Source organism: Pan paniscus, chromosome 15 (assembly GCF_029289425.2).
Source record: "Pan paniscus chromosome 15, NHGRI_mPanPan1-v2.0_pri, whole genome shotgun sequence".
In the NCBI taxonomy this organism is placed as follows: Eukaryota; Metazoa; Chordata; class Mammalia; order Primates; family Hominidae; genus Pan; species Pan paniscus.
Genome location: NC_073264.2, coordinates 76,896,680 through 76,921,813, shown reverse-complemented (window position 1 = coordinate 76,921,813; position 25,134 = coordinate 76,896,680). Strand labels below are relative to the sequence as shown.

Sequence of the window (25,134 nt, the reverse complement as noted above, 5' to 3'; positions counted from 1 at the left end):
TTTTGACTACAGTCACCTTGGTATGCTAGCAAATACTAGGTCTTACTCATTCTATTTTTTTTTTGTATCCATTAACCATCCCCACTTCCCCCTGTCACCCCTAACCCCCACTACCCTTCCCAATCTCTGGTAACCAGCATTCTACTCTCTATCTCCACAAGTTCAATTATTTTGATTTTTGGCTCCCACAAGTAAGTGAGAACATGCAAAATTTGTCTTTCTGTGCCTGGCTTACCTCACTTAACATAATGACCTCCAGTTCCATCATGTTGTTGCAAATGACAGGATCTCATTCCTTTTGTGACTGAACAGTACTCTACTATGTGTACGTATGACATTTTCTTCATCTACTCATCTGATGATGAATACTTAGGTTGCTTCCAAATCTTAGCTATTGTGAACAGTGCAGCAACAAACACAGGAGTGCACATATCTCTTCAATATACTGCTTTCCCTTCTTCTGGGCAGATACCTAGGAGTGGGACTGCTGGGTTGTATGGTAGCTCTATTTTTAGTTTTTTGAGGAATCTCCAAACTGTTCTCCATAGTGGTAGTACTAATTACATTCCAACTAGCAGTGTAGGAGGCTTCACTATGCTCCACATCCTCGCCAGCATCATTACTTGTCTTTTGGATATAAGCCATTTTAACTGGGGTGAGATGGTATCTCACTGAAGTTTTGATTTGCATTTCTCTGATGATCAATGATGCTCAGTATTTTTCATATACCTGTTTGCCATTTATATGCCTTCTTTTGACAAATGTCTGTTCAGGTCTTCTGCCTATTTTTAATTGGATTATTAGTTTTTTTCCTACAGAGTTGTTTGAATTCCTTACATATTCTGATTATTAATCTCTTATCAGATGGTTAGTTTGCAAATATTTTCTCCCTTCTGTGGGTTTAACTACATATTTTAATACAACATAATGGTTCTCTTTGTCAGATGAAATGTTGAGCTGGTTGGCTCCTGTCACATGGTATAGAGCAGAGTCCATTTGCAATACACAAGAAGAGAAGCATAACATCAACCTGGTGACAAATAGAGATTGTGTGTTTACTACAGTCTGAAGAAACTTTGTCCTGTGAGTATACTAGAGTCTAATGAGGGCAGTAAATAAATAGCAATACTCAAAACAGCCACATGGTCCTGAAGGATGACTGAATGAGGAGTATAACTATAGATACCTAATGGACACTGGGAGACAATGCTCTACTTTAATATTGATTCCACCAGGTGAAATTTACTGGGTTGAGTATTATCTTGCATCTTTTGATCCCTTCAACTGTGTTGATCAAAGTTCTTGTATGTGGAAGTGTGTTGCAAACACACAAGGAATGACAACTGCTGCCATAGCAGGTTTTTGGCCAGCTGAGTGCTAGGGTACCTTACTAGAGGAAGTCAAAGCTCAAATTGTTTTTTTTGTTTGTTTGTTTGTTTGGAGACAGGGTCTCACTCTGTTGCCCAGCTTGGAGTTAAGTGACACAATCATGACTCACTGCAGCCTCAACCTCCTGGGCTCAAGCAATCCTCCCACCTCAGCCTCCTGAGTAGCTGGAACTACAGGCACATGCTACCATGCCCGGCTAATATTTGAAATTTTTTGTAGAGATGAGGGTCTCACTATACTGCCCAGGCTGGTCTCAAACTCCTGGGCTCAAGTGATTCTCCTGCCTCAGCTTCCTAAAGTGCTGGGATTACAGGTGTGAGCCACTGTGCCCAGCCCAAAGCGCAAGTTCTAATGATGGTAAGCATGCTGAATTGTGGTTCTGGTTAAAGGAAAAAGTCCTGACCTAATCCATCTACAGAATAAAAAAGTTCTTTTTAAATGATGGTGTGTGACTTCTTGTAGTAGGCTAAAGAACTGCCCAGGTAGAAGTCCGGTCTGTGAATTTTGGGCATAGGTATGTAATTAGACTGCCTGGGATGGCAGGGAGTAAAAAATATACAGAGTAAGGGGTAGAACTGGGCTAGATCCACAATGGTAAAAAGTGTTTGCCAAATAAGAATGGGAAAGGGAAGGGGAAAGACAGTGAAAACATGAAAACATAGGTATAAAGATGTAGAAATGTTTTTTAAAAACTCCCTTGATTTCTTCATTTGACACTGATTAAAAGGGCTGACAATGGGATAAAATCCCTTTAACATGGCATACCAAGCACTTTAACTTTTCAACTTTCCCACTTTATCCTCAACCACATACTCCCCTACTTGAATGTGATGCTCTCACAACACTGCACTTCAGGTATGCTCTTCCATACCTCCCTGCCTTTGCACAAATCTCCGCCATTTTCATCTAGTAAAAAACCAATAATTCACTCTCTGCAAAATCAATCCTGGTTTTCCTCTGATTTAGCTTGTTCCTCTAGGCCCCACATGCCTTTTACTAGCATGTTTTTTGTACTGTGACTTATTCTTCACAGTGATGATTTCTTCCCTACTGGACTAACCATTGAGACAGTGAGTTCATCATTACTGGTCTTTGTACACTCAGAGCCTGGTAACATTACGGTCATGTAATGTCTGTTGAATGAAAAATGAATGAATAAATGAACATGCCTCTATCTGGGATAATAGCATACTTCACCTAAAGAAAGGAAACTCAAACAAATAACCCTTTGAGGAGTCAGAGAGATCAAATGGAAAATTTATCAGGCAGAGAACTAGAAGCCCTGGATTCCACTCCTTACTTTATCACTAGGTAAGCATGAGAATTTGCACAATCTACTTCATTTCTCTGGGTCTCCATTTTTAACATTTCTAATGTATGGGTATGGGTAAGGGTAGATGACATAGAAATGTTTACATGGATTCCCACTTACTGGGCACGTACTCTATGGCAGGCATTATATATAGTAAAAGTGCTTTTCTTATGCCATTTAGTTTTCATTTGCTCCTGAGAACATCCCTAGGAAGTAGGCATTTATTCTCTATTTTAGAGATAAGAATATTAAGTTCAAAGAACTTGCCCTAGGCAACATAGCTAGTGAGTGGCTAAAAAAAGAAGGAATCCAAATTGGTCTGCCTCTTAACTACATGCTTTCAAACATTAGGTCATAACACTTAAATGGAAGATCTTAGATATTTTAAAATAAAAAAAATTGGGAGCTTCTCAGGCCATATGATAGTCCCAAAATATGGCAGCACTTATTTATCCTATTTTTCTCTGAGAAGGAGCTGCCTTCAGATGCTGGGGACTGGGTGACAGGAGGGTGAAGATGTACCGAACAGCAGAGTCTTGAAATATGAAACAGCCTTTCTGGATGAAAGGTCAGAACTCAGAGAACGAAAGAAAATGTAGGATGAAATGATATGAAAGAGGGAGGAGGCTAGGGGATGGCCTGGCAGAAAAATAAGCACAGGGAGAGGAACGCAGGAAGTGAGGCTGAGAGGTGCTGATAAGGGCATGGGGCTTGGCTGAGGAGAATGATGAAGGCACCTGGTGTTCCTGATGGGCAGAGCTGCGGGAGGCAGGTGGCCACGCTGAGGAGACTGGCCCACCAGTACAGCAATTCCCGCTGAAACTGGGAACTGGATGGACAAGCCTGCTGCCCTAAGAACAGAGGTGGTTAAAAGAGAGAGCTCAGCCTGGGCCTGATAGGAGAAGAAGGGAGACTTAAGAAAACAACCACCCCACAGCTCCAAAAGGAGGAGCTTGCAGACTGAAAGAGAAGCGATGACAGACAGTGCCTGGAATGGACCGTTTAATGCTTTAAACCTGTGCCAAACTAACTGAGTAACGTGAGACTAAACTGGTGATTTACCTCAATTCTGGGAGAGATTAGTCTTTGTACATCAGCAGCAGAAACAAACATTACTATTTTATAGTGATGAGTATTATTAGTACTGAAAAGACCCAATCATGTGTAATACTTTACAGTTTACAAAGCACGTTCACATATGGGATCTCATCGAATTCCCATGACAATCCAGGCATCACTTTCCACATAGCAAAATTAGGCTTTGGTTTTGTCAAATGATTTGCCCCAAGTCAGGTGGACCTGTGGCTGGCACCTAGGTCTTCCCATTCCTGGTCCAGAAATAAAATGTAGCTTACATCTCAGGAAAGAAAGAAAAGACAGTTAACTACACAAAAGAACATACACTAAACTCCGAGAGTGGAGTTCAGAGGAAGCAGCAAATTTGGGGGCAATTGGGAAAGGCTTCAGGTGACTGTAGACTGGATAGGAGAAAGGGATTACTAAGAAGGCAGGGAAAGCACAGAGGCTGGGCCTTAAAGGTGTATTCTACCTCCCCAGCCCTTCTCCTCCAGCATAGCAGCTGCAAGTGCAATCATTTAACAAATATTTATTGTTGACATTGTGCTCAATGCCAAGGAGCCAATGGTGAGCAAGAAGTTTACTCTGAGACCAGCAGTATCCGGGTTACTTGCTGTGGGGGTGGGGGTGTGTGTCATCTGTTCTTTTGTAAAAAGGGAGAAGTTCTAGCCTCAAGAGTGACACCCCAATCTATCACAGAAATGTAGGACCTCCAGTTTTTCAAACTGTACTATGTTCCCAAAACAGAAGAGGACTCTAACCCTCCGTTGGCAAGTGATCAGAAAGGGACAGAGCTGAAAACAGGGCATTAAAATGGCTATTTCATATCAGAGTCGTAGTAAAAAGCAAAAGCCAAAAGCCAAAAGGGTTGTGTTTAGTTCCTTACTCCACAATTTTATATTTGCCCTCCCAACAGCCAAGCTCCATTGTGTATACTATGCACACACAGTAAAGAAAAAATGTGATATGGGAACACAGGGAGAGTCTGCAAAGTGCTGAAACAGCATACCTGGCAGCTGCTAAAACAAAACTTCAAAGATTTGGCGTCTCTGAAAAGCCATCAGGCAGGACCCCACCCACTCCCCCTGCTAGCCACGGCTTCCCTGGGAGCTAGTACACGTAACCACTTCCGCATGTTTGGCTCTGTTCCCCAGAGTTACAGCAGCTCTAGAAGCCATGTCAGAACCTCCAGCCAGGCAGGTGGGGGTGGGGGTGGCTGTGGGCAGTAGAGGGAGGGTAGAGAAGCAAGACTCCCCCAACATCTAGCCATGGACACATCTCAGAAAATAAAAAGATAATGCTGGGATCTGCTTTAAAAACCCCTTCCTCTCAGTTGGCCTAGCTCTGATAGGTTAAATACTAGTTACACTGAAGCTCTGATCTTGTGAGATTCCCAAGGCATTAGAATATTCCCCTTCCAGGACCACAAATTAGTTCAAGAACAGCATCTGTAGTAAATCTCCAGATCTAAACAAAAGAAGCTCAAGACCTACAGAAGATCCTAAGAGGATATCAACAATGTACCTTTCTTAGAAACTCATTCCTTTTTACTTTTTATTTCACTAACCAAGTTTGAGTCTTTATTACATCTTCTGGGTCAACTATCCAGTCCTGAGCTGTCCAATATGGTAGTCATGAGCCACGTAAGCTCGTTTTGAGCTTTTGACTTGTGGCTTTTATGACTGAGAAACTGAAATTTTCATTTTATTTAATTTTAATTAAAACTTAAATATACACATGTGGCTTGTGGCTACCATACTGGACATCATGGTGAATTATATCTCTCAGGAGCATGATTCCAATAGATGAAAGGCATAAGGATGAGAAATCCTAATAAGATCTGCTTGGGACATCAGGGAAGGTTGCAGGAAGACTGCAATAAACTGAGCCCTGTGCGAGAACAGGATATCCGTGCGAGAACAGGATATCCATTCACTCATGCTTTTACTCAATATTTGTACATCAATAAGTTCCTACTGCTTACCAAGGCACTGGGATACAATAATGAATAAGACAACATACACTTAAGTGAAAGAGTGATAGAAAGTAAACAGTAAACAAATAGAATAAGTGCTACAGAATGGCATAAGTGAGGATGTGGTGATGGGAAAATATACAAGGCTTATATATTTGTGTTCCAAAATATTATCTTTCATGTTTCATTAATTATTTTAATGAAAAAATAAAAACTGTATATATTTATGGTATACACCATGATGTTTTGGAATATGTTATACATTGTGGGATGGCTAAATTGAGCTAATTAACACATGCTTTACCTTACATATTTTTGTGTGTGCTGAGAAGAGTTAAAATCTACTCTCTTAGTGATTTTCAAGTATATAATACATTGTTATTAATTATAGTCACCATGTTGTACAATAATAGGCTTACTTTTGATCTGTTGACTTGGCTGACACTGAACTTATGAAGAAGAATACAAGTGGTAAGGTGGACTGGACCCAGATGCAGGTGCTCACTTTGGAAATTAGGCCACAATTTTTGTTTTTGTTTTTCACCTTGTGGTGTGTTGGATCCTTTTCCTTCTTCTTGAAAAAATTCGTTTTAATTATCCAAGTGACCAAAATGTCAATACAGGAAATATTTAGAATACAGAAAACAAATTAGAAAGACTCAGACTTGAGAGGTAGAAGCCTAATTATGCTATATCCCCAACAATTTATCCTTAGCAATACAGCCAATATCTCACTATTTCTCTAACTTTTCTACTATTTCTCATTTAGTTGTGAACATGGAAGAAAGCAGAATGATTAATGATACTTCCTAACTCCCCCACACCAACTTCTAGGCTTTTATACGAACTAAAAAATCTCCTTTACGGATATGCCAGCTTGATTTCAGTTTCTATCACTTGAAACTCCAAGTGTTTTGACTAATACATTATTTCTGACACACTCTGTCTGAGCCAGACTGGTTCCCACTTACTGTCCCTGCAAATACCTTAAATATCTTGCACATTAACTTCTTTTTCGTTCCATTTCTTAACCTATCCGTAGCCTATACACCTGGGACTGAATTTACACCCTACCTTAAACTCTTCCTCTGCAGAACCTTATCTTTTCACCCAAGTCTTTAGTATCTTTTTTGAATTGTGAACTCATCTGAACCCATATGCCCTTTTAAAATCACTCGCTTTCTGTGTTACATGAAAAAAAAAAAAAAGTAAATGTATAGGACAGTATTACTCAACCTGAGGATGGCAAGAATGAAGACCTTTATGATGATTCACTTCTGCTTAATGAATAGTAAATGTATTTCTCTTCCTTATGATTTTCTCAATAAATTTTTTTATTCTCTAGCTTACTTTTTAGTAAGAATACAGTATATAATACATATATTATATACCATATGTGTTAATTACTGTTTATCCATAAGGCTTCTGGTCAATAATGAGCTATTACTAAGAGTATGGATTACAATTCTTTGATCCTCTCAGATTCTCACATACTGCCAAGCACCAAATATATGTGCAATTATCTCTTAAGTGATGAATATCAGCCTGTTGGCCTATCCAAGCCCCATCTACCCTTCCAGGTTCAACTCACACCTTTTCTTTTCCATGAAGTTTTCGCCAGCTTCTCCAGCCAGAGTGATTTCTCCTCGGAACTCTCACCACTTAAGAAAAGGTTTTCATCTTCCTATTCAATAATTAAGCACATATTGCTTTATAATACTTGCATTAGTAAATTTTATGATCAGTAATTTTCCTTCTTGAGGACAGGGATTTATTTGTCTGATACCTCCTTCAGGGCCCAGTCTCTCACACTGAGGAGATATTCAGTAATTTTACATGTTAACTTTTTGAGGATAACATTACTGTAACAACTATCAGATGAAATCATTTCCTAGCTGAAACATTACTTACTACCAGTTTCACCCTTGCTTTTGCACATATTTTAATTTACTAAATATTTGTTGAAGAAGGTAACAAAACTCTTTTCGAAGCTTATATTTCAAATGTCAGTACTGGGCTCAAGCAGCTAGTAAGATATTTGAGAGTATTCAACAGTATAGGCAGGGTCTTTCATTTACTTAGTTTTACTTGGTGCAACCCAGTTTCAGAAGAATGTACAGTTGACCCTTGAACAATACAGGGGTTGGGGTGCCAACCCCTGCACAGTCGAAAATTCAGGTACAACTTCTGACCCCCTACAAAAACTCAAATACTAATAGCCTATTGTTGACCGGAAGCCTTACGGATAAACAGTAATTAACACATAAGGTATATGATATATGTATTATGGGACTGTATTCTTACTAAAAAGTAAGCTAGAGAATAAAAAATTTATTGAGAAAATCATAAGGAAGAGAAATATATTTACTATTCATTAAGCAGAAGTGAATCAGCATAAAGGTCTTCATTCTCGTCATCCTCAGGTTGAGTAAGCCGAGGAGGAGGAGGAAGAGAAGGGGTTTGTCTTGCTGTCTCAGGGGTGGCAGATGATGGAAGAAAAGCCACATATAAGTAGATTCGAGCAGCTCAAACCTGAGTTATTCAAGGGTCAATTGTGATTTGATTTCCTCTAGCCTTTAAGTATATTCAATTTACTAACCTCTTTATGGCTGCCTTACCTACTATGCCAGAAAGCCTGCTTTTGTCATCTAAATCCTTTTAAATTATAGTCACATCATTGAGATGCACCCATATTTCATTCTCATCACAGAAAGATAGCAAAACTTATTTTTAAGATCAGCCAGGCCAGGTCGGGCACAGTGGCTCACACCTGTAATCCCAGCACTTTGGGAGACTGAGGCGGGTGGACTGCTTTAGCCTGGGAGTTCAAGACCAGTCTGGGAACATGGTGAAACCCCCTCTCTACAAAAAATGCAAAAATTAGCCAGGCATGGTGGTGCACACATGTAGTCCCAGCTACTTGGGAGGCTGAGGGAGGATCACTTGAGCCTGAGGAGGCAGAGGCTGCAGTGAGCTGTGATCATGCCAATGAGCTTCAGCCTGGTGACAGAGTGAGACCTTGTTTCAAAAAAAAAAAAAAAAAAAAAAAAAAAAGAACCAAGCCAAATGTGGTATTGATTATTGGCTCTGAAGTGAAATTAATATGAATCTTAGCTTGATAATTCATGAAAACCACGAGTAGTCCCTTTACTGCTCCTGAAGCATACGAATGGTCCAAGCAGGACAAGAGTTTGTAACTTATAATGAACACCTGGGCCTGCCATATGTTGTGACATTTCAAATCCCTAAGCTCTCATACACTGCCTCTCTCACTAGCTTTGCACACATCACCCAAAGAACAGTTGGCTCCATATTTAAATAAACATTTAAAATTTGGCTTTTCCTAATTATCTTTCTTTACGAGCATTTTAATGATTTATAATAACAGTTTTAATAAGTGGGTACTTACTTCACAATATAAATAAATAATGTCAACCTTAGTATTGTGATTACATATTACTGCTTTCCCTGCTATAATACTGTATTTTATTGTACGTGAGTTACGGCCAGTTGACTCTAAACTGTGTCCCAGTGTAGCAAATACCATATACCAAGCAAGTACAATTTTGTTTCTTTCAAAAAAAGGGAACTAAGACTTAGCTACTAAAAGCCTATACCAAAACTTTGTCCCACAAAGCAGCTTCAGGAAAGAGAGGACTTTTATTCCTTTGCAGATATATAGTTCTATAGTTTTATTTTATGAAAGCATAGATACAGGGAGTTTTTTCTTATTAGCATCTTAACTCCTGAGACCTTTTAAAAAAGAGCATTGATTTCTTAGCTGTACTGGGTAGGTAATACGCTGAGAGTCTTTTAGCAGCGAGAAGGGCAGGTGGGTAGGATGAGATCTTTAGTTAAAGGATCAGGAAAACTGGCTGGTTTTCCTTCTAAATTTGTTGAGTCAATACTAGGTAAGCTTTAAATATGGATCATCAATGTTCTTCTACATGAGTCAGAAAGAAAGACTGTGTTTCATCACGCCTGTGATCTTCCCAGGCTCTTCCAAAACTGGTAAACCAGTTAACTTGAAGGGATAGAAGCTGATAGAAAAACCATGCCAGGAGAATTAAACTAAATTATAAATAAAACAACTCCTATAATTTCCTAATTCTAAAAACAGAGTCTCATTTAGCTTAGTGTAAGGAAATTTGTCATAACCAGGCCTCTTAAAACCAAAATAATCATCCATTTTGTAGAGTTACAAAATTATAAAGTAAACAGTTAAATATGATTAAACAGTTAAATAAAAAAATTATTTGACCAGTAAATAATTTTTGTGAAACTATGGGGTTCTCTTTTAAATCCTTACATACTCTTTTTTTTTTATGTTGTAGTTAAAAAAACACACACATAATTTAAAATGTACCATCATAACCATTTTTATGTGTACAGTTCAGGAGTGTAAGTATATTCACATAGGTTTTGCCTCTAACAAAGACTCGTGTGTGTGTGTGTGTGTGTGTGTGTGTGTGTGTACGCGTATCCTAAGGAAATAGAAGGTGGTTTATCATTAATACTTCAAAGCAGTGCGGAGTGGAGTGAGAGAGGCAAACTTAACTAGAAAAACTGACACTGGCAAACTGCAAACACTGCATTCCATGCTTTATTCTGACTTGTGGATAAGAAAGATCCACGTTTTTCACTCCTGACACTCGGCCCCAGGTTCCCGAACCTATGCTACCTAGGCCCTGGTATGACGTCCAGCCAGCTATCTTTGACAGATTTCCTAAGCTTCCCAACATTCCTTTATTAGGCAGAAGCCAATCACTTTTGCTCTTGGCACAAACACTGACAGCACTCAGCTCTCTCGGTGAAGGAGGAACTGTAGAATCTGTCACAGAGCTTGAACTGATGCAGCGTATAACTCTTGAGAGGTTACGTGTCTGGCTGAGTGAGAAAAGTAGCAGAGAAAATTCAGATGGAAGTACAGGCCTTTATCATACATGTACTGGAGAAATCGTTTTCCTCAGGGGAAGGAATAGTGAGAGTTAAGACTCAGGAGAAAGGTGAGGTAAACTTTATTTTATGAAAGAGGAGAAAGAGGCATAAGGAGTGAAATATCACTTCTACAGGACTCTGAATATGAATTTTTTTTTAGTCCCCCCCACAAAAAGTAGTTTCTCTTTGATTGTGCTCTTTGGCTGGAAAGCATTGTTTATATAACAGGATAAAGTACAAAATTATAAGCTCCAAACTGCTCCAGAGAAAAGCTCTCCCAAAGCTCGACCCCCAGGATAGATGGAAAATATGAGTGTTTACTGGCTGGAACATTGAGCTGCAATGGAAATTTCAACATTCAGGAGACAGCAGAGAAAAAGGGCCTGCTGAGTAGAAAGAAGCTGACCTCCAACCAAGGGGTCAAAGAAAAAGGAAGAGTCTCTTGTTGGCCCCACTCTGATGCCTTCCCATCCTCGGCTAGAAAGGCCAGATTTCTGTAATCCAGTCCCAGGAGCGTACTGCACAGGGTGATGGCCAGAGTGATGTAAACTAGGTACTAAACTAAGTGGTGAGCAATACCATATCCCAAGCAAGTTCAATTTTAAGTTTCTTTCTTTCTTTCTTTTTTCTGGAAAGGGAACTGAGAGTTACCAAGAAACCTACACCAAAAAAGTAAAAAGTAAAAACCATGCTGGCCACTTTCACATACACAACTCAGTTTAATCTTACAACAACTTAATGAGGTGGGTTTAACTATGTGCATTGAAAAAAAGATGGGGAAATTATGGTTCAGAAAAGCTAAGCAACTTGCCCAAGGTCACACACTTAATAAGGCAAACCTAGGTCTGTCTGACTCTAAAGTCCCTTCTCTTCCCACCATACTATGCCATCTTCCTCACAGAAATTGCTGGGCCCATTTCCTATAAAGGTAACATGCTTTTCAAGAAAGAGAAGTATTTAAAGGACTATGTTCAGAATAATTCCCTTATAACAGAGGCAGAGGATAAAAACAAAACCTTGCCATTTGGCCACTAAGTAATTTTTGTGGAACTATGGAGCTCTCTTAAATCCTTACATACTCTTCTTTGTTTTAAAAAAAAAAAACACATAATTTTAAATGTACCATCTTAACCATTTTTACATGTATAGTTCAGGAGTGTTAAGTGCATTCACATCATTCTGCAACAGATTTCTAGAACATTTTCATCTTTCACAACTGAAACTCTATACCCATTAAACACTAATTCCCCCTCCCCTCTTCCCCCAGCCCTTGGCAACCACCTTTCTACTTTGTTTCTATGATTTTGACTACTTTAGATGTTTCGTATGAATGGACTTATACAGGATTTGTCCTTTTGTGACTGGCTGGCTTCACTGAGCACACGACCCTCAAGGTTCATCCGGGACAGGACTGACTCCTTACATGCCCTTCTTGACACCCTTTCTTCAAATTGTCTATCCCATAAAATTCAGATCTTTGTCATATGCCGCCTGCCACTGCTCTGATTGTTTCATGTGTATACACTCCCTTTCCCTGCCAGACAGTAGCCTCTTAGTGATCAAACATTATGTCTTCAAAAGTCTTTTAGGCCCTACCCAGCACCCAATACTGTGCTGAGAACGTGGAAGATATACCCTAGAGAGTAAATTTTGAGATTGGGAACCATTCTGTTTTATTTACTGCTCCTCCCCAGCAACTAACACAATGCCTGACATATAGAAAATGCATAAGACATATTTTTAAAGGAAATTAACAAATTCAGTATTTCTGAGGACTGACTGAGAATGAAAAGATGAGAAGTTAGAGACCTGAATCTCCAGCAACATTTCTAAGAATAATCTAAAAGAAGGGAGGAAAGTATTATTAACTAAACTAGAATCAGAATCTCTGAAAAATGTGTACCTTAAAATTACGCAAAGCAGAATACCAAGCTATTTATAATCTATTGTTGAATAAGAGGGCAGAAGGGCAGGGTGACATCGAAAATGGTTCCAACTTCTCAAGATTTCCCACTCCTCAGTGGCATTTCAAGTTCATACAGATGTTCTCTAGAGAATGGGAGCTGGCCAGGTGGAGCAGCCCATGCCCATAATGTCTTGTCCTATCACAAAAAAGTAGGAACAAACTCACAGCTGTGCTCTTTCTGCAAATTCTCCCATCTTTCATATCGAGGAACAGACAAATCCCCAGGATGCATGTGTGAAAAAGCCAGAGGTGGATAAAAATAATTCAATGACAAATGCTGGAAAAACATACAAAGGGGCAGGAGCCAGACATTCGTGGGATTCCCTGACAGCTCGATCCACAGGGAAGGGCTGGACTGGAAAAAAACAGGGCCTCAGGTTCCTGCCAAGCTGTCTGAGGCCCTGTTCTTCCCAAATCATTCCAAGCAGCAGCCAAGACTTTACAGTAACCCTTCCATGTCTCACAAAGAAAAACGCACTAAGAACCCACTGAGTGCTCCACACCTAGAAAATCCTCCCTGATGCAGTCCAATTCCATGGAAGGCTGGCAGTAATGATGAGATGGCTCTGCACATCAACTTTCAGCTCCCAATGACTTCCCATGTACCCCAAAAATGGATAATTAAAAGGCAGCTTGAAAAATCTAATCTTTCTCATTGGCTAAAGAAAAGTTAACACACCCACGTATCAGCACCTAGAAACTGAAAACGTCACTTTAAGGAAGAGAGAGGTCATAAACACTTGGTACCTGCGTCCTGGAGTCCCTACTGTATAATTCTAAGTCGGCCTTGCTTGGAGGCACACCTCAGGCTTCTAAACATGTGACTGTATTTGGCTCTAACTACTTTCTCTTCTGGAGAATGGCCTGCAATTAATCTCACTTATTACCTCTGAAAAGTAACAACAGAGGGATGGCTGGCCAAGTCCAACTCCAGAGTGTCTAGGGAACTGCAAGCTACATGGCCAGGCCTCAGACTGTCTGGGCAAGTCGTGGGCTCTTTGCCTTCTTCTCCCACAACAAAGCCTGAACAGGACTCCAGACAGACCAAAGGAACCAAGGGATTTGAGGCGCTGGGCTGAGCTTACACTGACCCAATGGGAGACGACAACCCTGAGGCTACATTTGGGGTGATTTCAAAACAGCGGGAGAATAAGGTCGTTTGATGAAAACTTGTGTGATCCATAAAATTGGGAACAATAGCAACACCATAGGGAAATGAAAAATAACACTATTTGCAGAGTTCTTGTGAGTCACCAGTTTTCATTTCTGTGGCTACCAAGTCAGTGAATTCTCTGACATGCAGAGATGAAAAGTACAGCTAGCAATGGGATTCTCTTTACATTTTATTACAGTTTACAGGGCAGCCCCTAGTTTAGTGAATTATCAGAACTAAACTGGAATCCACTGTTGCTACTGTAGAAAAACTATTGAGAGTAACTTTTATTTACCTAGCACCTACTTCTAGGGAGATCAAAGTGCTTTAAAGGCAATCTAAAAGCTCTCAAAACAGGTCACTTCATATGTAAGTATGCTTACCCAATAAAAAGATTAAATGAATAGCTTAGGGTCACTTAATGTCAAACCAGTAATAAAACTCAGATCTCTAAGCTACAAATCCTGTATTCATTAAACTTAGTCATCCTTACGACTAAAGGAGGAACAACAAGAGACTAAATATCCACAAAACAGTGACTTACCAGGTATAAATGGAAACCAGGACATTGGGCTGTGCAGGTTGTATGCTGCAGGTCTGGCTGCGGCCTATATCACAGCCAAGTCTGGAAAGACCTCTGAGAATTCACTCAGGGCTCCTTTAGGTTGGGTGCCTCTGGGAATTCCATGTGGAACTGGGACTCTCAAGCTCAGGTTGCAGGCAGTGCTGGCAACCAGAGGTCACCTGGGGGTAGAGGAAAATGTCCCAGGGCTACCCTGAACTGAAATGGGACTTGAAAACTGGCTCTTGTGTTTGAAGAGGAGGTAAAGAGAAGGCTGCTGTGGGTAAAAAGAAAAGGAAAAGACCAGGGGACTTTGTGGGGATTGCTTTTTGGCTGGAATGGGTCAGAAGTAAATCGTGTAACGCACCATGAGCATTATCGCAGCCTTGTGGGCAGTCTGGCTGGGAGAAGGCCACTCACAGTACTGAACCTTAGGTCCTGGCACATCCTTAACCGAACTCATCATCTTTCATCTCACTACTAACAGGCGCTACCAAAAGAAAGCTCTAAACCCAGCCACAATTGTTATTAAAAATGTTTTCCCTCATTCCATCTACAAGTATAAAAAGTGCTAAAACTGAATTTCTCCAAAATGTGTGGTTTTAACATTTTGTTTACAGTAGGAGCAATGCCTGTAGCCTTGTCATACAGACATTATATCCAAAATTGCAGTGAAAATGTCTTCCATAAAAACAAGGCTCTGAATTTAAAATGAAAATGGAGTATCTGTAAATTTTTTTATGGAAAATAAAGCTCTATGGTATAAACAGAATTTCTTGTTTATGACTGATGTTTTACAGCAGACTTCTCCTGGGGAGAGAACTGTGTGGAGGATGCTCTGCCTTAAAAAGTCCTGCGTCTTGGTCTTCGGTTCTTTATAATTCTCAGTTAAAATGATTCTTTTCGCCCCGACCACAATGATCACTGGTATGAAAGACACCGTACCACAGGATGATGTAATGTGCTTATATCTATGCTGCTTCCTGGGCAGAGCTTCTGCTTCCCAAATTAGTTCCTTAAGTAATAATTCTAACACCAATAGATACTTTACCAACAACTAGGTATTTCCTCCATGTCCAAGTCTTCAGTACCCCCTCTGAATCTCAGGGCAAAGCAGCATACTAAAAGGCAGAGGCTGGAAGTACTGGAATGGGGCGTGAGGGCTTGGTCGGGCACCTGTGGTAAAACTTCTCTGGTTGGAGGGAACAATATCTCAGCTGGTCAAAATACTTCACTGTAACAGTCACATTTCTCTCTAGTGCATTGGACTCAGGGACTGATGCAATTTAATCCATATTTAATAGGCACTAAAGCAAGATGTGCTGGGAATCCATTTCTTTTTTTTTTTTTTTTTAATACAGGGGTAATTAAAACACACAGCAAGACCAGAATTCAATACAGTGGTTTCTTTTTTAATTTGGAAGCTGCTTACATTATTGCCGGAAGCTACTTGGATTTTATCTTTAGCCACATCTCTCAACTACATAAAGGAAATTTCCTTCCCACTTCCCAAATGAGCATTGTTCAGCGAGGTTGTTTCAGTTCAGTTATTTGAAACTAGATAAAAAAATAAAAAACAAATATGTCCTCCAAAAGAACAGAGTCTACAGTTACTGAAACACAATGTAGTATAAAAAAAACTATAAACAACACAAGGTATTAAAAAAAAAACTAAGAGACAAGGACAAATGCAAAAAGTTGGTACATAAAAATGATGACTATAAGCAAGGATTAAATATAGTATAAATTCTTGCTCTTTTACCCTAAGGTGATTTTCTTAGCTATCTCAGAAATGTCCTTTTCATTTGATATGCTTGAAAACTGTCTTACAAATAAAATGAGGCTCTCTTAGTCAGGTGCCAGAGGATCGAGGCAGGTGGAGAAAGTGCATATGCCTTAGTGCTATCTCCATACAGAACTCAAGGTGGGAATGGCTTGCTTGGGACACAGGCCATCCCTGAGTAACCCAAATGCTAGTTGCAGGGCCCTTCACATACCTGCTTCCAGGAGAGCTGGAGTGATTCTCGGGAGCTTGGGGGTCTGACTGTGTAGACCATGTCGGGCCACTAGGACTGATGATGGGTCGGAGGGTTGGGGGAGTTGAAGCACTGCTTCTGTTTATGATGCCAGTTGCCAAATTCAGGTTTGTTACCTAGAAATAAAGCGAGGGAAATAACCTGACTTTACAGAGTTTTTAAAAAGCATCATTAACAACATATAGGCAAAATCAAGTCAAGGCCAACAGATGCTGACCCCTCTGAGCTGAAGCTGTGGCTGTGACAAAGGCACCCAGGAAGGAATGGCTCCTGTGCACAAAGAGCAGAAGTGAGAGTGGTCAGTGTAAGTTAACAAGCATTTATTTTGCTCCTACGAAGTGCAGGGCACTGGACTGTGCCGGGTGCTATGAAAAACAAAGACGGATAACAAAAACAGCAAGAATCTACTGAGTAGACAATGTTCAAAGAAACGAGGCGAACTAGTCTTTCTGCCCTTGTTACCTCATCTGAATGTTCTAAATGCTCAGTAAATTTTAGTTATAAATAACATTATTATAATACACAAAGAACCCACTAATTTAGAAAGAAAAAAGACGGTTAGGAGAAAAATAGTCATGGACTTCAATAAATAATGTACAAAGAAGGAATACAATTAGCCAATTAAACATGTAAAACTAGTCATCATTTCTACTGGTAAATGTAAATTATAAGAAAGACATGCAAATTACAAAGAAATGCAAGTTACAAGACATCATTTTTGCATATCACTTTGGTATACAATATTTAAAGATAGTATCCAAAAATGGCAAAGGGTGAAATTAGGTACTTATACTACTTGTGTGACTATAAATTGGTAGAATCTTCCTAGAAATCAACTGGCAATACCTTATCAAAATATATTACAATATCTGTATACTTTGATACTACAATCTGGCTTCTGGGAACTATACAACAAAACAATTGCAGATGATTAATGACAGGTGGCTATCATAATAGCAGTCAATATTTATTAGAACTCACTAGGTGCCAAGCTATGTGTAAATGAGTACGTCGCACACATCTCATTTAAATTGCCACAAGTCTGTTGGTAAGTACCATAATAATACTCATTTTACAAGAAGGAAACCGAGGCCTATGATTGCACTGAGGCCTAGAAATAAATGGCAGAACAAGAATTCAAACCATAGTTTTTCAACTGCCAAAGCCCATTTTCTTACTCACTACATTATACTGTGAATACTGAAAATCAAGCATTGTTTTTAATACTGAAAAAGGAGATCTAAATGGCTAACAATATTGTTAAATAAATTTTGCCCTAAGTAAGACAATATTACGTATGCATTAACATTTTTTGAAAAATAGGCCGGGCACGGTGGCTCGCGCCTGTAACCCCAACACTTTGGGAGGCTGAGGCGGGTGGATCACGAGGTTAGGAGACCGAGACCAGCCTGGCTAACATGGTGAAACCATATGTCTACTAAAAATACAAAAAAAAAAAAAAAAATTAGCCAGGTGTGGTGGCAGGCACCTGTAGTCCCAGCTACTCAGGAGGCTGAGGCAAGAGAATTGCTTGAACCTGGGAGGCAGAGGTTGCGGTGAGAAGAGATCATGCCACTGCACTCGAGCCTGGGTGACAGAGCGAGACTCCATCTCAAAAAAAAAAAAAAAAAAAAAGGAAAAGAAAAGAAAAGAAAAATAATGATATAGGAACATGCTAATATCTCAAGTAAAAAAAATCGTGGTAGCAAAAATCACAATATGAAACTGTATAGAGTAGATCCATATTTCTTTAAACACATACACACACAAACACAAGTGAAAAGACATTCCTGAAGACTAGAAGTAAAAATCCAGACTATAAGTAGCATTTATTTCTGAATTACAACTTATTTTCTTCCTTATCTATATTCTCCAAATTTTATAAACTGAGCATGTATTACCTTTTATAATAAAAAATTATTTTAAAGTTGTTATGGCAAATACAGATGTATTTAAAACCTGGGCAGTGGTAGTGGAATCAGAAAAGAAAGAATGGGGCCGGGCGCGGTGGCTCACGCCTATAATCGCTGCACTTTGGGAGGCTGAGGCAGGTGGATCACAAGGTCAGGAGATCGAGATCATCCTGGCTAACATGGTGAAACCCCGTCTCTACTAAAAATACAAAAAAATTAGCTGGGCGTGGTGGCAGGCACCTGTAGTCCCAGCTACTCGGGAGGCTGAGGCAGGAGAATGGTGGAACCCAGGAGGTGGAGCTTGCAGTGAGCCAAGATCTCACTACTGCACTCCAGCCTGGGCGACAGAGTGAGACTCCGTCTCATAAAAAAAAAAAAAAAGAAAAGAAAAGAAAAGAAAAGAAAGAATGGTTGTGCGAAGCATTTCAAAGTAAGATGCACCGGGACCGTTGAAGAGAGAGAAGACACAAAGCTGAATGCAGGATTTTAAGCATGAGACACTAGAGAACAGTAGTGAAAGTCATCAGACTGGAGATGTAAATTCCAAGGCAAATGTTTGGCTATAAAATGTTCTAAGGGCCTAATAATTTTGAAACTACAAATGAGAGAATTATGATTTTTTTTTCCTAAAAATTCTGAAAGAAAAAAGGTCATTTTTAGCAAGAGTATAGTGTTTCATTCCTAGTTATAGAATTCAATAAGTGAAAACAGCTCAGGACTGTGTCTTTACACCAAAGGACTAAAAATAATTTTCTTGGAAAGAAAGTTGTTTTCCATAGGTCAGGAGCAATTCCCAGTGTCTGTGGAGGCTGCACCCTCCAGTGTGGACCAGTCTTTGGAAGAAAGCCTCACTGGCCATACACGACTTACCATTTCTGTCCCCTACTGCTTCTACAATGGGGAGAAGAAGGGCATATGCTAACTAAAAGGCAGGGAAGAGGCTGGGCGTGGTGGCTCACACCTGTAATCCCAGCACTTTGGGAGGCCAAGGCGGGTGGATCACGAGGTTAAGACATCGAGACCATCCTGGCCAACATGGTGAAATCCCATCTCTACTAAAAATACAAAAATTAGCTGGGCGTGGTGGTGTGCGCCTGTAGTCCCAGCTACTCAGGAAACTGAGGCAGGAGAATTGCTTGAACCCAGGAGTCAGAGGCTGCAGTGAGCTGAGATAGCGCACTGCACTCCAGCCTGGCGACAGAGCGAGACTCTTGTCTCAAAAAAAAAAAAAAAAAAAAGACAGGGAAGATATAGTAGCAAATTATGGTAGTAACTTCTCTGGCCACTAGTTTCTCTGAAATGCCTTGTCCTTCTTCCTATATCCTAGGGGCAATGTAGGTCAGGCCTTCAGACAATGAACCAGACTCCCTGTACTCCTGAACTCACTCCTGCCCCACACTGACTCCTCTGCTTTCCTGCCCTGATTTGACCATCAGACCTTTTATATTAGACATGATCTTGAAACTTACAGAAAAAGTACAGTGGGAAAGGTCTTTATGATAACTAACAGCTTCTCCAATTACTGCTTTAGTTGTGCCAAGAACTTAATAAAGGAGGCTTAATAATTTATAAGGGAATATCAATAAATAAACAATGTGCACCCTTTACCATGTTTAGTATAAATGATATCGTGCAGAGATTAGTGAATGGAAAGGAGAGGAGATAAAAGATTTAGTAAACCTATCCTTTGGCAAGACTGCCCCTAATTTAAACATCATCATATGCATCTTAACAGTTAACACTTATGGAACACTCACTATGTGCAATGACCTTGCATTATGGTTTTATTTTATTTTTTGGAGACAGAGTCTCACTCTGTCACCCAGGTTGGAGTGCAGTGGCGTAATCTTGGCTCACTGCAACATCTACCTCCTGAGTTCAAGTGATTCTCCTGCCTCAGCCTCCCAAGTAGCTGGAATTATAGGCATCTGCCACCAGGCTAATTTTTGTATTTTTAGTAGAGACAGGATTTCACCATGTTGGCCAGGCTGGTAACCCCTGAGCTCAAGTGGTCTACTCGCCTTGGCCTCCCAAAGTGCTGGGTTCTTGCATGATCTTGAAGTTCATTATCTCATTTAACCCCGAGCAATCCCTTTGTAACAGGTTCTACTGTTACCCATTTTACAAAAGGGGAAGCCAAAGTCAAAAGAGGGTAAACAACTAGACAACAGTCACACACCTGTAAGTGGCAGGGCCAAGACAGAACAGAGAGTGTTTGCCTTCCAGCGCATGTGGTCTACTTTTCCCAAATAATATGGTTTAATGAGTCCTTACAGTAGTGGTGTCAGGCATTCTGGGTTTTATATTTTACTTAGTCCTTACCCATTATTCACAGAGGTAGATACTGTTCCACACCATTTCACAAGTGGAGAAACTAAGGCTCAGAGAGGTTATGATAAGTAATTTGCTCAAAGTCACATAAAAGTTGCAGAACTGGTACTCCAGTTTTAAAAATCTTTTCTAGTTTGGAAACTAGTAGGAAAACAATCCTAGTTACCCTTAATTATTAGAGATTTTTAAAATATCATCAGATACAGACCTCAAATTCTTAAAACAGTGATTATACAGAGATTGACAAAACTATATCAGCTTTTCCTTCTTTCCCTTCGATTTTACTTCCCACTTGTTATCTTTCATCAGAAGACATTAAAGAAGTAAAACAAAGAAAAACATCCTCGGCCAGTTTTGTTTCTTGGCAGGTAAAAAGTGACTTGATCATGAAATTACTTTTGGATTATTGGAGGGTTATGTTTATTCACATAACAACCATTCCTGATGTGATGGATAAATCAAGAAGTGGCAGCCACTGTGATTTCGTTTTATGCAAAAGCAAAGTATCATTGTTAATTTGAGAAACAGCAAAAGTGACTGCTACTTAAAGAGAGACTATACAAGGAATGAGAAAACTTTAAAAGCTTCTCACCTTTCTCTCTAAAGGATTCCTGCTAAAAGAAAACAAAAAATCTGTTCCTACCAAATGATAATAACCTGCCCCTCTAGATTAAATATTCTATTCTTAGACTTGTGGATTTTTTGTCTAGAAGACACTCAGCACATATGCCAGAGCTAACAGCCCTACATCCCTCACCCAGCAGTCTCTTCCTAGGACTCATACTGCTAACCCATAATCAAGCAACTCGGGGCTGACTTGGAGATGGTCTCAGAATCTTCTTTACACATTTCTCTAAGTAGCCATCACTGATCTATCAGAAAAACAAGTGAAATAAATCATTTTCTATGTTCTAGAATGATCTGTGATAATGGAAATGTTCTGTAATGTGCACTGTTCAATACAGTAACCCCTAGCCACATGTGACTACTATGCATGTGAAATATGCCTGCTATGACTGAGGAACTGGATTTTAAACTTTATATAATTTAAAATTTAAAAGCCAGATGTAGCTAGTGGTTACCTTATTGCACAGCACAGCTCTAGACTCTCAATTGGATCTGGCTAAATGTTACGTATACAGATTTACACCTGACTAAATTTTGCACCAAGCAAATTATCTCTAGATTAAATTAAGTAAGAAAACCTCTGGTCTTTCTTTTCAGCTTCCCACTTTTTTCCAGAATGGGCAGAAGGAGTCACTGAACAAAAATGAATCTAAGCATCAATTCTGGCTTTAGAACTGCTTTGTCCTGCCTAGAGAAGACCTAAGGGCAGGGAAAATCTCCCAGTATCGGATGAGACCTTAATAAACTCTACAAGCCAGTTAGGGTTCATACCTGAAGGTTTCTTCCCTAACAGGACAGAAAGATGATGATTATAGACGTTACCAGGCTACATCCACTTCTCTATCCATCTACATTTCTCCAAATAACATAACAAAACCAGCTTTGATCAAATGAAGAGAAAGTGATAAAGAACACTTACAGGTGCCTGATATACAACGATGATCAACATTTCATTGCTAAATAATTTTTTAAAAGAACAGGCTTACAGTACATGAAGAGACAGCACCACTCACAAAATCAATCACTGGCTCACCATTTTTGTTAGTAGTACAGGTTAACTGTCCCTTAACAGAAATACTTGGGACCAAAAGTGTTTTGCATTTCAGATTTTTTTGTATTTTGGAATATTTGCATTATACCAATTGAGCATCCCAAATCTGAAAACTTGAAATATCATGTAGGTGGCTCAAAAAGTTTCAAATTTTAGAGCAGTTTGGATTTTGGATTTTTAAATTAGGGACACTCAACCTATATTAGGATATTAAAGTGGAGGTCATAGCCATTGGGCCAGTTGGTGTCTCTGGGCTAATAACTAGTGTCTGTGCTATTAAATCTAGGCTTGCCAACCTACGAATTCATGTTATTGGTCACAAAGGGGTCTGGAAAACAGACAGGAGATAGTTGAAAACCTATAGCTTTTTTTTTTTTTTTTTAAATTGAAACCATGACTCAAAGAACATGCCCTACTGGTAAAGGTAATCAACATCTTTAAGTGAAAAACACAAGTATATACACATAAGAAGCTTATAAGTCTGTGTTTGGACCTTTAAAATGTTCTACTATAATCGATTTTAATATGCTACTTTTTAGATCCACTACAGTAACAGTAATAATAACAACAAAACTATATTAATACTAATGACGGCTAAATTCAAAAAACAGTTTGGGCCAGGCACGGTGGCTCACACCTGTAATACCAGCACTTTGGGAGGCCAAAGCACGTGGATCGTTGGAGCCCAGGAGTTCGAGACCAGTCTGGGCAACATGGTGAAACCCCTTCTCCACTAAAAATATAAAAATTAGCTGAGTGTGGTGGTGCATGCTTCTAGTCCCAGCTACTAGGGAGGCTGAGGTGGGAAGGATTGCTTGAGAGCAGGAGGTTGAGACTGCAGTGAGCTGAGATCACACCACTGCACTCCAGCCTGGATAATAGAGCAAGACCCTGTCTCAAACACACACACACACACACACACACACACACACACACAGTGCCTGGATAATAGAGCAAGACCCTGTCTCAAACACACACACACACACACACACACACACAGCTTGTTCCAGGCAACATGCTAAGCATATTTTATGTATATTAACCTACTTGGTCTTCAAGACAGGTAGATGGGGAAACTGAGGTTGAGAGATAAAATAACTTGCTCAAGAACAAATAATTATTATGTGTCAGCCCCTGGATTCAATTCCTGGTCTGCCTGATGAAAATTCTCCCAATCTTGTTGTTTTAATCACTGTGTTATCTCACTGCCTTGTACCACTGAGCCTTGCGACTTAGAATTTGGTCTCTGGACCAAGAGCACCTGCATTACTGGGAGCATATTAAAAATGCAGAATCTTGGCCCAGCCCCAGCCCCAGCCCCAGCTGCACTGAACCAAAATTTGCATTTTCAAGATCCACGGGAAACTTACTTGCATTGCAGAGTTTGAGAAGCACTTGTTACCAGGAATGGTAGCTAAGGAAATGAGAGAACAGGTAAAAGGAACCATTCAATGCTTCCTCTCCTCCACAAAGCTCACGGGCAGGGGATTTTCCAAAAAACAGCAGAAATGCCTTTGATGGGGTGAAGACAAGTTACAAAACAACAAAGGGGAATGAGAAGGGAAAATAGTTTCATTAGCAACTTTAAGGTTTTACTATTTCTCAATGTTGTTCAGATGCTCAAACATTAAAATGAGTAATCATTAAATATGCCAAGAATGCAAAAGTGGACAAAACAGCTTAGGACAAACTTCAGAAAATTCCAAGATTACTTGCTATGCTGCCCTGAGAAATAGTGGTAACAACGAAAAAACAAAAAACAAGAAATTTAAGCCTAAAAACAGTCAACTTGTTCCACATGTCTCTGTCCCTGCCTCCCTCTAGCTGGCTGCTGCTAAGTGAGTAACTGCCTGTGGGAAATCTGGTCACAAGATCCTACCTCCACCTAAGCTTTGGGGCCTGCTTGGCAGATGTTTCACCCCTTGCTCTCCTCCTCCTCCCCCTGCTCCTGCTTTTCCTCTTCCTCTGCTCCCACTCTCCTGGAGCAGCTTATCCAGATGTTCCACTCCCATTCTCTGCCTCATGTCCACTGCCACGGTGACCTCAGTGCGTTTTTCCTTTAGTACCAAATCACTGTTTATTTTAGAGCCAATCTTCCAAATAAGGCAGGTGAGCAAATATCTGAATGTGTGGGGTAGGGACACATTGCATGCATACCATCTAGACAGGTGTTTAAATTATAGCAGGAATAAATACAGGTGATGGATTGAAAAGGGGGTAGGAGAAACCCAGAGAAAGAGGCCAATTTCCGGTGGCTGGCCCGCCCAAGTGTTACTTCTTGTTACTGCTGTTTGTTAAAAGTCGTGCTGCTGCCAGCACTATAATTAAAATATGATGGAGCTTCCCTGTTGATTCTTAGAATATACCCACCATCCACCCAAATACATAACCTTTTGGTATATGAAGAGGGTTTGAAGACAAGCCTAGCTATTTCAATGCTGCATGCTCTCAAAAATGCTGCAGTCCCGAATGCTTAAGAGAAGTCCAAACCTCAAAGGTAGTAAGTGCTGTATTGCCTATCACAGGCAAAGCCTTGAGGAAAGCGCTAACGCATGTGCAGATAAAAACATGGCCCTTCCCTGCCCTCAAGCCATGTTGGAATTTATAATTACTAGGTCAGACAAGATTGTAAGACAAAAAGCAGTATTTAAGACCTCCAGAATGCAGTAAGTGCCATAAAAGAACAGCTAAAGAAATTTAAAAATGGCATCTGGGCTGGGCCTAAAATAACAGGTAGGAGGAAAGAAAAATCGTCAGACAAGCAGGGAGAACATCTGAGAAACAGAAAGTAGTCTAATTCAGCA

General features: G+C 39.9%; 1 protein-coding gene across 50 annotated transcripts in view; it reads right to left on the bottom strand.

Annotated features, from left to right (window-relative positions):
• Positions 1–25,134, bottom strand: part of TTLL5 (tubulin tyrosine ligase like 5) — a 297,434-nt gene that overhangs the window by 122,289 nt on the left and 150,011 nt on the right. For 49 of the 50 annotated variants that reach the window (XM_055097299.2, XM_055097300.2, XM_055097295.2 and 46 more), the window contains one exon: positions 16,370–16,524. In XM_055097299.2, coding sequence (XP_054953274.1) covers positions 16,370–16,524 — 155 coding nt within the window. Of the gene's footprint in view, positions 1–15,763; positions 15,930–16,369; positions 16,525–25,134 lie in introns of those variants that run through there. The other variant, XM_055097304.2, reaches the window with a different exon arrangement.